This window comes from Mus pahari, chromosome 4 (genome assembly GCF_900095145.1).
Source record: "Mus pahari chromosome 4, PAHARI_EIJ_v1.1, whole genome shotgun sequence".
NCBI lineage: Eukaryota > Metazoa > Chordata > Mammalia > Rodentia > Muridae > Mus > Mus pahari.
In genome coordinates, this window is record NC_034593.1 from 82493503 (window position 1) to 82509182 (window position 15680).

Genomic DNA, 15680 nt, shown 5'->3' on the forward strand with positions numbered 1-15680 from the left:
CTATAGGTGGAACAACAATATGAACTAACCAGTATCCCCTGAGCTTGAGTCTCTAGCTACATATGTAGCAGAAGATGGCCTAATCAGCCATCACTGGGAAGAGAGACCCCTTGGTCTTGTAAACTTTATATGACCCAGCACAGGGGAAGGCCAGGGCCAAGTAGTGGGAGTGGGTGGGTAGGGGAGTAGGGGCGGGGGTGGAGTATAGGGAACTTTTGGGATAGCATTTGAAATGTAAATAAAGAAAATAATAATAATAATAAAAAGACTGGGCTATAGAGATGAGACTAGGAAGCTGTGGGGGGACAAGCACCTTCCAGGGTTTGCATATACCATAGTTGGGACGCTAATGTCTTGAGTAGAGTCTGTTACACACTGATCTGTTGTCTCTCTTACAGGCAGCCCTACCATAGTTTCCAGAAAAGAGTGGGGAGCAAGTTCACTCACCTGCAGAATCCCGCTGAGCCTGCCCGTGCCCTACCTCATCATAGAGCAAGTTACTGGGAAGCAGTGCCAAGATCAGATCACCTGCAGCCAGGTGATGCGGGTCCTACAGTCCCATTATGTCCACAACAAAGGCTGGTGTGACATTGCCTTCAAGTAAGAGGCTGGCCAGGTCTCCAAATCAATGTTACTTCTTGAAGCATTCTCCTTTTTTTTTCCTTATTCTGCATCTTCTATTTTTGGGACGTCATTTGTGCTGAGTTTATGACTAAACAGTATTAGAAAGAAAGAACAAAAACAAAATCCAGAAGTCATTAGGAGGAACAGCTCTAAGCCATGTATTCAAGGGTGCTTTTACTCTAGAAGATCATGAAAGGACACACAAAGAAAGTTTTGTACCTAGTGCTACCAGCACTGGAAGCCCCTAGCATGACAGATCACAAGGGTTTTCATTGCTATTACCCAACTGGGAGCAGTGTGGAAGAGAAGGGTTACTATTTTCATTAACTAAATAAGAAGAATGCCACAGTCCATGGATATCAAATAATTTGTTTAAAGTGGCACATGGCAAGGGGCATGAATTCAGAATTGTGTCACAAATGTGTGTTGATACAGCCCACTCTTATTTGCTTCTAGTCAGGGCTCATATTCATGAAGCATTCTTCCATTTATTAATGGGAATAATCACTCAGTAAGACAAGGAGAGGAGTGGGCATGGAGAATGGTGGGGAAGAAATCCTGTGTTAAAATTGAGTGTGAGGCATAAAAGACTTGCATTGTGTAGTGAGTATTTACTTTAAGGGTTCTATTGAGGGCCCCCAAGTTTTTCTCATTAGCCTCAAGAATGAGAAAGGTCACCATTATATGAAGAAAGAAGAATAGGCTGGGAATTTAAAATGCAAATAGAAATAGCTTCTGAAGTATCCATTTTGCAAAGGATAGTCTGTGCTTTCATATATTTTTAGTTTTAAATGCAAATAAAAGTAGGTGGAGACTTGCTGCACCACCTGAATCTGTATGTTGCCAGACCTCGGTGGAAGTTGTGTTGACTTTCTTAACTACAGTTTATCTGCCAGTCACTATCCCCCATCACTCCTTGATTTTTGCTGAAGTGTTCCTTTACTTCAAGCATGGTGTTTCTAAGTCCCTTCAATTGCTCTGCCTCTAAAAATTAGGTTTCTGCAGGCACAATGTTAACATACTTTTGAGAGTGAAGTTATTGCAACTGTAGGGGAATGCTCACATTGAGCTAATCAAAGTCTCTGAAGAAGTGACAGAAGAATTGCTGGAAACATCATAAAGAAGAACAGTGAAGGGCATGCTTCCAAAGACATCTGGTTCTCAGAGTCCGGTGAAAACCTCCCTTGGAGCAGGGGCATTACTTCACCTTGGAAGTCGTTCTTTCTTTCTTCAGTTTGCTCTCAAATTCATGATTTAGTAAAGCATTGGATATATCAAGAGTCACCAAACACCATTTTTAAGATGGATTGAAAACCAGAGAACAGCAGAATGGGCAGAAAGTTTTTTTTTTTTTAAATAGTGGAATAAAAGAATATAGACATGGCTTTAAATCAAATAAAAAAGAAACAAAAAAATCTTTTGTGATTAAGAACCTATGTGAATCTGTGGAGTCAGTATAAAGAAACTCTTGAGTTGATGTTAGTTGTTTAGAGAATACTCGAGTGCTTGGTCTTATAGTTAAAAACAGAAACAAAACAATATTGTTATTCAGCTAAGTGTAGGGATGAATGACTATAATCATAGCTCTTATGATTCTGAAGCAGGATTGCTGACTTTAAGACCGGCTTAGGCTTTGCAGTAAGTTCCAGGCAAGCCTGGTTAAAGGGTAGAGAGCATGTTTCAAAGCCTGCCCATCTCAAATAATAATGACAACATAATGAATTAACTAACAGGTACTTGAAAAGATGGAGCTAATTATCCTCAGACACTGTAGAGTCACACATTCAAATTCTACTTTATATGAATTGAGTATTTTTTAACTGAGAAACACATGTAATCTATGAGGATTACATGTGGAAAACATATGTAATCTAAGTCAAAACCAAGATTGAAATGTATTCCTATTTCTTTAGAAGATCCAAAATTATCTGTTCCCCATTATGTTATTGAAACTTCATTCTTTTATGAGCCTCTATGACCACTTTGGGGAAATGAATTTTCTTAATACAGAGGTTTACCACTAAATCGTTATTTCTCCTTGACAGCTTTCTGGTTGGAGATGATGGCAAGGTGTATGAAGGTGTCGGTTGGTATGTCCAAGGCTTGCACACTCAAGGCTACAATAATGTTTCCCTGGGCATTGCCTTCTTTGGCAGTAAGATAGGTAATGGTAATTTCCTCCAGACCCAGAAAGTGGCCCACCCACTTCCTCCAGCTTCTTTTCTCAATGCTCAAATCTTTTTAACCTACATTGTATTTGCCATTCCTGATAATCACTGATTCTGGAAATCCTTTCTGCTGTTGCACTCTATGAACTGCAGTTTTTTCCTCATCTGTGGTCTATACTTTTTTGTATGTTGCTGCATCTGCCTCTTACATAGAGTTCATAGTTATGGCCAATGGAATCTGAAGTCATCTGCTACTAATATTTCAGTTGCCAGAGGCAGACATCATGGATTATTTCTTCTAGTATCCTTTATTGGTAGAGACAAATGGAGGCTAGTAGCCAAAGCAAGGAAATTGAAGTAATATATATATATATATATATATATATATATATATATATATATATATATATATATATATACCTCCACCCCCAACCAGAGCATAACAGAGGGCAGAGATGGTGTTGAAGGCTAATAGGTCAAAACAAGTTAAAAAGAGTAGTCTGTGTTTGGCCCTTACAGATGTTCCTAATTGTGGTTGTTTAGATTTCTGACCAAGAAATCTTTCTGCCTGTCTTTTCTCTTCCTGTCTACCAGTCACTCAGGTCTGATAGTGACTTGCACTCCCTGTGGGTACTGTCCAGGATGGAGTTCCTTACTAACAGTTTTTATTTCCTATTACTCCCATGTAGGAAGCAGCCCCAGCCCCGCTGCTTTATCAGCTACAGAGGATCTGATCTTCTTTGCCATCCAGAATGGCTACCTGTCACCAAAGTACATTCAGCCATTTCTCTTAAAAGAAGAGACCTGTTTGGTTCCTCGACACTCAAAGATACCCAAAAAAGGTCAGACCCTTAACCTATCATACCCTGCATTGCATCACTCCCATCTGCATTTGGGAATGTTCTCTTGTTAGACTTTCAAGGGTTTCTTGGACCTAGAACATCTCACATGTGCCAAAACTATGAAACTGGGAAAGTTAGATAAGTATTACACCACTGGACAACATCCCTATTAATTGGAAAAGTTAAGTAGACATGTTTTCCCTGGCCTCTCCAACTCACAAAAATGTTGTCATGAACCCATTCTTGCCACAAATAAATGTATACTCATATTTATACAGTCTACAAGAAACACTAAATCTTCACATTGCCATACATCAGTTTTAAAAAATCGTAACTCCTACCATCAAGAAGCAGGCACTTCAATGAGCAAGATACAAATGAAGTATGTTCGACATCATAGACGTCAGAGGGGAAAGTAAGACATGGGAAATGAGTAGACATATTTATATACTGTGGAAACACACACACACCTACCTTTCCAAAGCCAGCTAACCTTTTCCATGACCACAGTGTTGATAAAATTTGAATTTATATCTAATACTGTCCTTATAATGGTTATTCTAATGAATAATGAAAATGGTATGCTAGTTTGGAAAGAATGATCAGTAAATTAAAACAAATAAAATTAATAATCATTTCCAGTATGCTAGTTTTCTGCTAACAGTCTTTCTCTCAGAACAAGCGATATTTTAAATTTCATTTTTTAAAATTATAAATCTTCACAAAAAATGTTTTTGCATTTGGACTAGTATTCTCTTCAATAACGATAATTTTGTAACATTGTACATTCTTTATAGAATTCATATTTTTCACATAAACTTGATCAGTTTAAAGAGTAAACTGATTTGCACATATCTACATTATCATGTGGCACACATAAAAGCATATAGATATCCTGTGTTTTGAAGAATACAGTTGTGCCTCTATTCAATGAGTCTGTTCCTTTCAGCTTTCATATTGGTTTCTATGCCATTAAAATGCACTGATTCAGGCAGCTGCCCTTTCCAGACTCCCGCTGGAAGATCATATTAGAAGGTGTTCATATTTGCAGGACACAAGAGACTTATGTGAACTAGCCTCTGGCTGTATATTGCTTTTATAACAGCCCAAAGCAAAATCCTCATCCTCTTGTTTTTTCACTTTGCTGCAGCATGCCCCAATATCACACCACGGTCTGCTTGGGAAGCCAGAGAGACACACTGCCCTCAGATGAACCTTCCAGCCAAATTTGTCATCATCATCCACACTGCTGGGGAAAGCTGCAATGAGTCTGCAGACTGTTTGGTTCGTGTAAGAGACACACAGTCCTATCACATAGATAACCAAGATTTCTGCGACATTGCATATCAGTAAGTGGGAAATGATCTGATTCTTCAGAGCCATGGAGAGAAAAGCTGGCGGAGTGCAGGTGTTCTACACAGATGCCATATATTATTCTTGCAAGAATATGGACTGATTAGAATTCAGGCTATAGCTTAGGCTATTTAACTGATCAGGCATGTTCTCCATTGTGATTGGGAACATCACAATAATCAAATAATGAAAAAGAAGCAATTAGGAAGCAACACTATGAACCCCAAGGCAGTATGATGCCTTCTCATATACCCTGTCCTAAACTATAATGAAAGAAGGTCCTGGCCAGATCCAACTTGTTGCCTCTAGTGTGAGTATCTTGTTAGACTTCTGCTACTCACCTCACAGGGATTGTAACATCTCTGGGCTCTTTTGTCTCATCTCTATAGTAGGGACAACATAATATATTTGAAGACAGAGAATGAGATACAGTGTTCTCTTCTGGTTCCTTTCATGCCAGGATTATCTTCAAGAAACATTTTAGTTTAATTAAATAGCAGAAGATATGTCGAGAATTCCTTGTGCTTTTCATAGGTGGGACTTGGGGTTAGAAAATAATAAACTTCGGTTATTTATGGCGATTTTTAAAATTTTTATTAGATATTTTCTTTATTTATATTTCAAGTGTTATCCCCTTTCCTGGTTTCCCCTCTGAAAAACCCCATCCCATCTCCCACACACCCCTGCTTCTATGAGTGTGTTCCCTTAGGAACGTTTACTAGGAATTTTTTAAAAAATGAATTTTTTGACTAGTTTTGGATGGGTTTGCTTCTGCAGTGTGCCACTGATGCTCTAGCTGTATCTGACTTTCCAGACCTCTTATCATTTTGGAGAGAACCTGCTTCATTTTTCAGGACTTTTCATAGTCTTGGCTGTAGTCACAGCAGATAATAGGGAACTAACCATAAATTTGGATATTACAAACTGGCAAACACCAGCCAAGTTGATTCTTGTTCCTCAACTTTTAAACCTGCCATCAAACTGTAGAGTCAGAGAAACAACAACAATAGCAATGCAAACTCTTAAGCACAGTGACGGAAGAAGATTTGAACTCAGATAAGATGAGCCCAGAAATCCTTGGAGGAGTGATAGGTGTCAGAGAACGGCTAATGAAGGGTACTACCCTTAATGGAACATGAATAGGGTTTGGGAACAGGGGGTAGTGCTTGGCAAAAGGAAGTGATATAGTTAAAGAACAACACATTCAAAGGCTTGGGATATGAACAGAGCATGAGTCCTCGAGGAAATAAAACACAGCCCACTCAGACCTAAAAATGGACTTACAAAGGAAGAGGTAGTGGGGGTGGGGGCTGCAGGAGCCTGACTGCTATGTAGATTTTTTTTTTAAGTAAAACTAATGAAAACTGACTTTGTATGAAGAGGAACTGGAGACTGTGGAAAGCCATACCCTCTTAAAAGTTTTTGTGAAGATTTGTTTATGTCATTTTATGTGTGTATTTTGCTTCCATGTATGTATGTATACCACAAACACACCCAGTGCCTGCAGAGGTCAGAAAAGGATATCGGATCCTCTGTAACAGGAGTTACAAATGGTTGTAGGCTGCTATGAGGGTGCTGGAAACCAAACCCATGTCCAGTGCAAGAGCATTGAGTGTTCTCGATTGTGGAGTCATCTCTCCAGCCTCCTGGGTATGATTTTAAGAGTAGATTAGAAAAAAGCAAAACCCTGGGCAGGGTGCTGTTACAGTAATCAAGTTAGAGTTGGACAATGGCTGTTGTATGGAAGGTGTAGAAGAATTTAAGTGTTGTAAGAGACACAAGTGATGAGTTGTGGGTAGTCTTTCACTGAAGCTCTGAGAAGGAAAAGGGGGGATTTAAGATGATGCCTTATTTTCTGACTACAGAAAATGTAAAAAGTGTAGTTTTGTTTTGTTTTGTTTTGTTTTGTTTTGTTTTGTTTTGTTTTCTAGACCCAGTGGATTTTACAGAAAATAGTTGAAGCTGTGGGACTGGATGATTACCTAACCTGGCTGAATGTGCTCAATGGAAAAAGAAGAGCTAGTCCAGGGTCCTTAGGAGGAAGTGTTGGGTTTTAAGAATCACAGTAGCTTAAGGAAGGCAGGTGAGATGGTGATCACCTGAGAAAGAGAACTGAGACTGAGGAAGGCCGTGTCTGTAGAAGCCTATGGAGGAGAGTGCTGAGGAGCCAGAGGGATCAATGGTCGAAATGCCTACTGCTCAGAAGGTTGAGGAGCATCACAGTCATTGTGGCTGAGTTAGAGTCAGGACTGGGGATGAAGGCCAAGTACAGAACTGTGTTTTGGCTTTTGATTTCTGCTCTTCTGCACACTAGCACATGTGGCATATCTGGACAGTGTGATAAATGGATGAAAGAATGTATTAAGGATTAGAGTAGATGAAGCAAATTCTGCTCCTCACACTGATTTCTTTGCTTTCCTTTACCCAACCCTAGCTTTCTAGTGGGCCAAGATGGTGGAGTATATGAAGGAGTTGGCTGGAATATTGAAGGCTCTCACACCTATGGATACAATGATATTGCTCTAGGAATTGCCTTCATGGGAAACTTTGTAGGTAAGGCATAGTAGGGCAAAGAGCTCTGCCTAATTAAATACCACGTGGAATACTCAGGAAACACGGGGAAAATGGAGACAATATTGTGACACTGGAAGTACAAGGTAGTTCAGCAGAATATTTTAGATTTAATGAAAATTCTCAATAAAGAATGAATGCTACTAGAAGCATATCCCAAATAGAATATTTGCCTCCAATTCAGCCACACCCATCCAAAACTCCATTTCACCTTATGTCTATATCCAAGGAAAGCATAGAACAATGGAGGGAAAAAAAGAAGGCCTTTTGAAAATCTGATGTTTCATTTGGGAAATGTGTGCCCTTCCTTAATAACAATAGCAATAATGTGGGAATGTGTCATTGCCTGTGATGACAAAGCATAGAACAATCTGTAGTTCTTCTGCCCACACAGAATTTGTGTCATGTTATACGTTCTATTCCAGGGCAATTTTTAATTTTCTAAAGAAATTTTGGCCAGATAGAATTAGAAAACACTTGTTTGAGCTTTGTTTTGTCCTAAGTAGTTGTTGGCCATGGTGATTGTAGAAAAGGATAGGAAGAGAGATGGGAAGAGTGGAATCTAAGTATTTGTCACTGCAGTAGCCAAGCAGCTCTGAGAATTTAATGATCTTGGGTCAATGTGTTTTACAGAAAAGCCTCCAAATGAAGCTTCACTGAAGGCAGCCCAGAGCCTGATCCAGTGTGCTGTGGCCAAAAAGTACCTGACCCCCAACTACCTGTTAATGGGCCACAGTGATGTGTCCAACATCCTGTCCCCTGGAAAGGCATTGTACAACATCATCAAGACATGGCCTCACTTCAAGCACTGAAAAATGCCACAGTCCCATCTAAGGTTGCTCTTTCTCCTGGTGGGAATTTGTCCTCATCTTTCACTTTGGCTCAGCCCCTCTGTTCTCTCCTTATTCAAAGTGTCACCTAGTCACTCTTTCTTGTGTTGCAACTACAGTATTCTCTTATGGATATCCTTCAAGGTCTCCTGGGGGACATTTCCAGTAATCTACCCCGGTCCTTCCCAGAGATTCAAGGTGGCTGTGGTGACATGTCTGTAATGAATTCTGTGTCTTCAGTCATCTGTGCCTTTTTCTAGGAGTTCACTGAGGACCAACCAGGCAGACCTGTGTTTGTAGGTGCTGTCCAGTGTCTGTGGTCCACCTGTTGCTTGGCGGGGCTCTGCTGAACTGAGAGAAAGAGAGAGAGAGAGAGAGAGAGAGAGAGAGAGAGAGAGNGAGAGAGAGAGAGAGAGAGAGAGAGAGAGAGAGAGAGAGAGAGAGAGAGAGACAAAAACCTCTCTGTTCTGTTGACCCTCAGTTCCCGTCAGCTCCTCCTTACCAGGGAGAATTTTTTAATCGTTATAGGGAAGACAGGACTCCCCAACACCTGGGCTTTTGCCTTTAGAGTGTTCTTACATCTCTTATCACCTCACATATACTCTGATATTTTTTTTTTCTTTTCACAGATCCTTTCCCTTGGATGTCACTAGATTGACTCAGTTCATTTGTCATTTTTCCTAAAGCATCCCAGGAATGTAATCAGGAAAAAATTATTTGTCTAGTGGGTACAACTTAGGAGAGGCACACCAGCCACTCCTGACTTATACAGAAGAGATAGATAGAATGCAAACCTCACAAGCCTTTCTGACAGAAACTCTCGACAGTACAGTCCTTTCTGTGTGGATGGAGGTTGGGTACAGACTTTCCAGTCAAGGGGAACTGAACACCTCTCGTACAGGAAGTAGTTATAGTTGTAGTCATGAGATGTTAAGAAAAAGTCTCACCCAAAGGCACCTGCCAGGTTTTAAATGAACCGCTTGACATTAATGTATTAGAAACCCAGTCCCTAGCAATCAGTAGTGTTAGAGATGGACCTTTTGAGGTGTAATTAATTATTAATATTATTGCTGTAAAAGTGAGTTTGTTAATAAAATGAGTGTGTTTCCCCACACACAGTTTCTCCTATGCTTTCCCTCTCTGCCACGGGATGATACAGCAAGAAGGCCTTGGCCAGATGATGACCTTGAATTTCACAGAGTTTAGACTACACAAAATAAATCTTTGTCCACTGTGATTACCCCATTCTTGAGTATTCTGTTAAGGAAGCACACAACTAAGTCATCAGTATTGAATTATTGATAAGTCATCAGTATTGAATTATTGACTTTTCTTGCTATCCCTTAAAGTAGAGATCCCTTTTCTTTGAGTCAGTCACCACTTTCAGGTCTCAGAGACTCATTCCCTTTGGAAGGGAATTAGTGAGTTCTCCATCTCTGACGACTCTTACAGAGGCTGCTTTGTGAGGCCTGTGTGGTCTAGATTGGTGTTTACTCCAAACTGTCCACCTTTTACGATTTTAAATATAGGCTTGAACTAAACCCAGAGCACTCAGCCTCCAGTAACTGATAGGCAGACTAAATGAGTGAATGTGAGCAGGGGTTTTTAGAACTTACTCTTGCCATTTTATCGATGTTCGCCTGAGGCATGCACAGTCTTGTCCTCTTTGTCTGTAGAGTGCTTTCCTCTATTGCTCCTCTTTGGCTCTCAGGGGAAGAGTGTGCTTCCTGAGGTACCTATCTCAGCCACATGGGGGAGGACTATGTTGGCAGATTTCAAGGTTCTTAGTGAGCAAGGAGGAGCCAGGTGCACCCACAGAATGCCAGGTCTGAGGGAACCTATGGGGAAGGAGTGCTGACATGTCCCTCAGGACTGCTGGCCTTCTCTGGGAGGACCCAGTTCCTGAACTCAATAACTTGGTTATTTTCTACAATTTAAGCCAGGAGTACAGGAAAGGCTGGGTTTCTTTTAGTTCCAGAAAAGTGAACACTACAAAGGAGAAAGTCCCTGTTTTACATACATTTGAACAAGCGGGCTTAGGGCTTGTTTTTCTTCATCCAGTTAGTTCATAGAAGGAGATACTCTGGTTCTGGGGTGAAGCATGGTTCTCATCATCCCCTTGTGGAAAGCATCCTATGGCCTCCTTCTGACTAAAGCACCACAGCCTCATCTTCCCACCCCTTCTGACTGCCTGTGCTCACCCACCATCCTGATGCCTCCAGTTCCTCTTGCTTTTAAAGGTACTTTCTGAAGGTTAGCTTTTCCAGAACACCCCTTCCTGGTCCCCACAGACTTTCACAGGTCTCTTGGTGGCTTATCCCTCTTCTTGTTACCCCCTGACAATCCTGGCCTCCCTGGGAGCAGTACGTGCTGTTTGCTGGAACATCTCCAGGACTCCTCCCAGGGCCAGGTGCATCATTGTCACCAACTAAGCATCTGTGGAATGAAGAAGGCTATCAAGAGGAGGGTGGTGGATTCCCACTTAGCTAGGCTTGGATACTTGCTGCAGAGTGGAAAATCCCAGCATTGTTATAACAGCCCACTTGCTGTGGTTGCCAGATTCATTACAAGTTAACGCTCTAATTCTAGGCCACTCCTTATCTCCACTTTGTGGTGGCATTCTTTCCAATTGTGAGATCTGGAGAGTCATTCTCCAGGATCTATATGTGTCCCACCCTGAAGTCTGTGACCTTACTATGGGGAGGGCTTCAAGCCTGGAGAGCACATGACCTGCTTCTGCTGTCCTGTGAGATGCCTCTTCTTTCTGCTGTGCCTCCCTTCAAGCTTCCATGTTCCTCTTTGTCCCTTGACCTGTCCTATTTACACTTCTGTATCTTTTTGTCCAGTGTTTCTATATTTGCTGTTCTCTCTCACACATCTTCGCTACATCTCTGTCTCTCAATGCATCTCATTTTCTATCTCTGTATGGCCCTTCTGGCTACTGCCTTTGCCTTTTCTCCAGAATTATTCTAGAATGAACAAGGAACAGGATGGTGGGAATGTACGGTGGCATCAAATTTTAGCTTGGAGATACTCGGGGATCATTTTCACTTGGACCCTGAAAATCACCTGCACTGTGGCCTGAGGCTACCACAGAGTAGTAGCCTGAAGAATGGGAAGAAAAGGGCAGAAAGCCAGGGGTGTGGTGATCCTAAGGAAGGTGCATGTTTTTCAGGAGCTTAGAGGCAGGCATAGCTGGTCCAGGTGTGTTTCTAGCCTAGCGGGTTCTGCAAGGCAGACCTGAAAAGGGCAGGGACTAAAGGAGAGGAGGTATTAATTACAAGAAAGGAGTGGTGGGAGGGAGAGCAACTCCTGGGAGGTGAGGGATAAACTTTTAGAGGTCTTTTCACAGTAGACTAAAGTAGTAAGTGTCTCTTTATGGACAGGAAACTGGGGGCTCCTCTCAGGGAAACTGGGGGCCCACTGAGCTAGGTGATACTGCTATTTTGGAAGAAAGCTTAGGAATTCATACTGATCTGCAAGCTTAGCTTGCATCCAATTCTAGAAGTCTAAATATTAAGGTTACCAAATTAAGATTGACTCATATTGTCCTTCATTGGCATCCTGGTTTTTTGTTGTTGTTGTTGTTGTTGTTGTTACTTTGTTTTTGTCTGTTTTGTTTTTTGGTTTGGTTTTTTTTTTCTTTTTGGTTTTTTGAGAGATGGTTTCTCTGTAGACCAGGCAGGTCTGGAACCCAGAAATCTGCCTGCCTCTGCCTCCCAGGTGCTGGGATTAAAGGCCACTGCTGCCTGGCTATCCTGTTTTTTTATTGCTTCTCTCTTTTCCTGCACCCAACACTTGACTTTCCCACTAGATTATAAACTCTTGAGGGAAGGCTCCATGCCCCAGTGTAGGAGAATGCCAAGACAGGGAAACAGGAGTGGTTGGGTTGGTGAGCAGGGGGAGAGGGGGTGAGATAGGGGGTTTTCCAAGGTGCAACCAGGAAAGGGGATAACATTTGAAATGTAAATAAAGAAAATATCTAATAAAAAATAAAATAAAAATAAACTCTTGAGGGGACCATGTTAAGTCATGTTCTCTCCCTTATCTACCCCATAGTAGGGCTCAGCCAGCACTTCAGACTTGTTACATCAGATTCAGTGAACATTAGCTGCTATTCTTTCTTGGTCTGCCTTAAAAGCAGGTGAAAAGTGCAGTTGTTTTCTCTGAGTCTGTATTTATTAAGCCTCTTTGGGGAGATGTAAAGAAGGGCCCTCCTGTACAAAAATGGAAATATTAGAGGGAATTTAAACCCAGGGTTAAAGTGAAGTGTAGTTATCTACAAAAGAGAATGACCTGGTGAGTGACTGAGGGCCTTCTGTTGTTTGCTTGTCCAATCCAGGAACATGTTCTGTCCTGGATGCATGCCATATGTGATCTTGTTTAATTCCCAGCTCTGTGTTCTGCAGATCAGTAGCTAGCTTCCTATCAGACTTAAGGAAATGGGATAGGTTTTATGGGATCAAGTCAGTTTCTTAAGGTCACACAACAAATATATATCAATGCTGAAATGGGTCACTATTTCTTTCTTATACCAACTGTCTTCTGGATGCTCACAAGCCTTTATAGCTGGTGACAAACATCAGTGGTCCCTGCCAGAGTTGACTAAATTCAAATATTTCCCTTGAACTAACAATATGCCTCAGTTGATGTTAAATATAAAATTTTAGATAGGTGGTGTAGTTTTAGGTTCATATCCTCCTCCTCCTCCTCCTCCTCCTCCTCCTCCTCCTCTTCCTCTTTCTCTTATTCCTTCTTCTCCTTCTGCTCTTCTTCTGAATCTTTGTCAACCTTTGCAATGCCTCCCAGGACTGCCTTACTTGTCTAGCCACTATATCACACCATGGGCCCTCGCTTTATCAAAGATGCTATTATCCCACCTCTCACCCCATCATGCCCTCACAAGCGTGTTTGTCAGCCACACTGAAGGACTGCGGTTTGTCCATTCAAATCTGTTGAAATCGTTTTGAATCTTGGTTCTATAATTCTTTTGTCATTGCTCACTTCTTTATCCTTAGATCATCATCCACCCATCAAACATTTGTGTGTATTGGGCAACCTGCCCAGGGCACTTTTGTGCAGCTCGCCCAATCTGGCCTACAGAAGACTACTACTGTGAACAGGACGGTAATATTGTCTCCATTTTATAGGCAAAAACCAGACTCAACTGAGGTTCAGTATCTATTTCTTTGCTATGGTCTTTTGTTGATTTAGCAGGGACCTACCTCCAGCTGTCTATAATCCCTGAAAGCATCTCATGTATCCCAGGCAGGCTTCAAACTCACTGTATAATCAAAGATGTCCTTGAACTCTGAATTCCTCTGCCTCTACCCTCTTAGTATGCCTCCATGCTTGTCTTGATTCTATTGATTCTGTCAGCAATAATGGCACTGAACAAGTACTACCCATCTTCCAAGGCTTGTAAGTCTGTGACTGGGTGGAGAGGAAATGGGGTTAAAATGCAAGTGCATATACATGTGCTATGTGTTAAAACAGCACTGCTCATTATTGCTGTTACTGAGAACCACTAGTATTCTTACAATGATAAAAAAAATTATTTATTTTTGGCTAGAAGGCAAGGATATCCCTTAACTTTGTTCTTTTTTAAAAGATTTCCTTTATTGCCAGGCGTGGTGGTACACGCCTTTAATCCCAGCACTCAGGAGACAGAGGCAGGCGGATTTCTGAGTTTGAGGCCACCCTGGTCTACAAAGTGAGTTCCAGGACAGCCAAGGCTACACAAAGAAACCCTGTCTCAAAAAAAAAAAACAAAAAATAAAAATAAAAGTTTACTTTATCTGTGTGAATGCTTTGCCTGCTATGTACCATATCCATTCATGATGTCAGTGGAAGCTGGAAGAGGGTATTGGGTCTCCAGGAACTGGATTAACACCATTCACGATCAATGCCCCCGTTCTTAGATATCTTTCGTGTGTAATGAATTTCACATTTCCAGACTTTTTTCTGGTATTATGGTGAGTTCGCCTAGTGATGCTTCTCTTACCTCTTTAATTCACAATCCATAGACTTCTGTTGATTTAGGAAATGTAATATATGACGTTATTCACAGTCACAGAAATTTTGTTTTATATTCTAGATGTAGGGGTTGAAAAGGTCACTGCACCTAGTCTACAAACACAATGATCTGAGCCTAGTCCCCAGCACACACATAAAATTAGCACAGGATTTCTGTAAACACAGTGCTATGGCATAGGGACAGACAGATCCCTGGTCATTGGCCAACCAGCCCAGGCAATCTATGAATTTTACATTTAGTGAGAGTCCATGTATCAAATAATAAACTAGATTATTATGAAGAAAGTAACTTAACATCAACCTCTGGCCTCTGAAAATACACATGTGCACATATACCTGCACACATATGTACAAACACCCACATGAACAGGAAGACACACCACACACAGAAAAGATTCTAATTACAATGAAGTTGAGGGAGTTTCCTTAACTGTCTTAATTTGTTATCTTGTCAAATTTGGGAAATAATGAATCTCTCTAGGTTGATATTTGAATGAAAGAGAGGAACTTAAAATATTACAAAGGAGTTTAAGAATAAAATATTTATATATTCTTAAGCTGAGTAACTAAGGAGGACAATATTGCCTTCTCTAGAGAAACGATCAACTGGAATGGGGTGAAAGACCTCAGGGGTCCAGTCCTCCAAGGAGACCCATTTATAGACTTTGGATATTAGGGTCTTTTCAATACTGACTGATTTTATTGTCTGAAGTATTCCTGCACTCTCATTTATTCACGTGGCTGGTTTACAGTCATCCTCCAGTGTTTAATACAAATTTCATGTCGAGCCCCTTCCCCATATGTTCATTCAGAAGCTTGTTCCTTTTCAGTAGTGGACCATCTAGAATTGTATCTTTAATAGTGTGGTTTTCATATCTGTCATCATTCCTAGAAATTTAGAAAACTGAAAACTTTCCCAAACTTTCCAGGGAACTCAGTAGAGATTTGTGGGGTGAGTGGATCTTTCAGTATCTTCTGTAATAGAAATATTTTCCCTGCCTGGGGTGCTTTGGAGTTTAGGGTTCTTAGCATGGTCCACTGTCAGTGGTGCAAGAGGACTGAGCTGGCTCAGATGGAAGGGGAGAAGGGGAACCTTGGCAGATGTTGAACTACCAGCAGGTGACTTCCTGCCTTTGAGGAAGCTGTGTCCAGATGGGGCAAGAGGAACCATAGCTAGTGCCAACCTGAAAGTCAGTTTCTATGGGTCTAGGTATGGTGCTGGCATCTTGGAGCTTGTGGCTTGTGCTGATCTGCCA

General features: G+C 41.2%; 1 protein-coding gene across 2 annotated transcripts in view; it reads left to right on the top strand.

Moving 5' to 3' along the window:
- LOC110320687 (peptidoglycan recognition protein 3) overlaps positions 1-8391 on the top strand; it is an 11443-nt gene extending 3052 nt beyond the window's left edge. Inside the window, exons 2-7 of one of the 2 annotated variants that reach the window (XM_021196808.1) lie at positions 399-600; positions 2670-2788; positions 3482-3634; positions 4785-4983; positions 7422-7540; positions 8192-8391. In XM_021196808.1, coding sequence (XP_021052467.1) covers positions 399-600; positions 2670-2788; positions 3482-3634; positions 4785-4983; positions 7422-7540; positions 8192-8370 — 971 coding nt within the window. In that variant the 3' untranslated portion in view covers positions 8371-8391. The remainder of the gene's footprint in view (positions 1-398; positions 601-2669; positions 2789-3481; positions 3635-4784; positions 4984-7421; positions 7541-8191) is intronic. The other variant, XM_021196809.1, reaches the window with a different exon arrangement.
- Positions 8392-15680: the final 7289 nt, after the last annotated feature.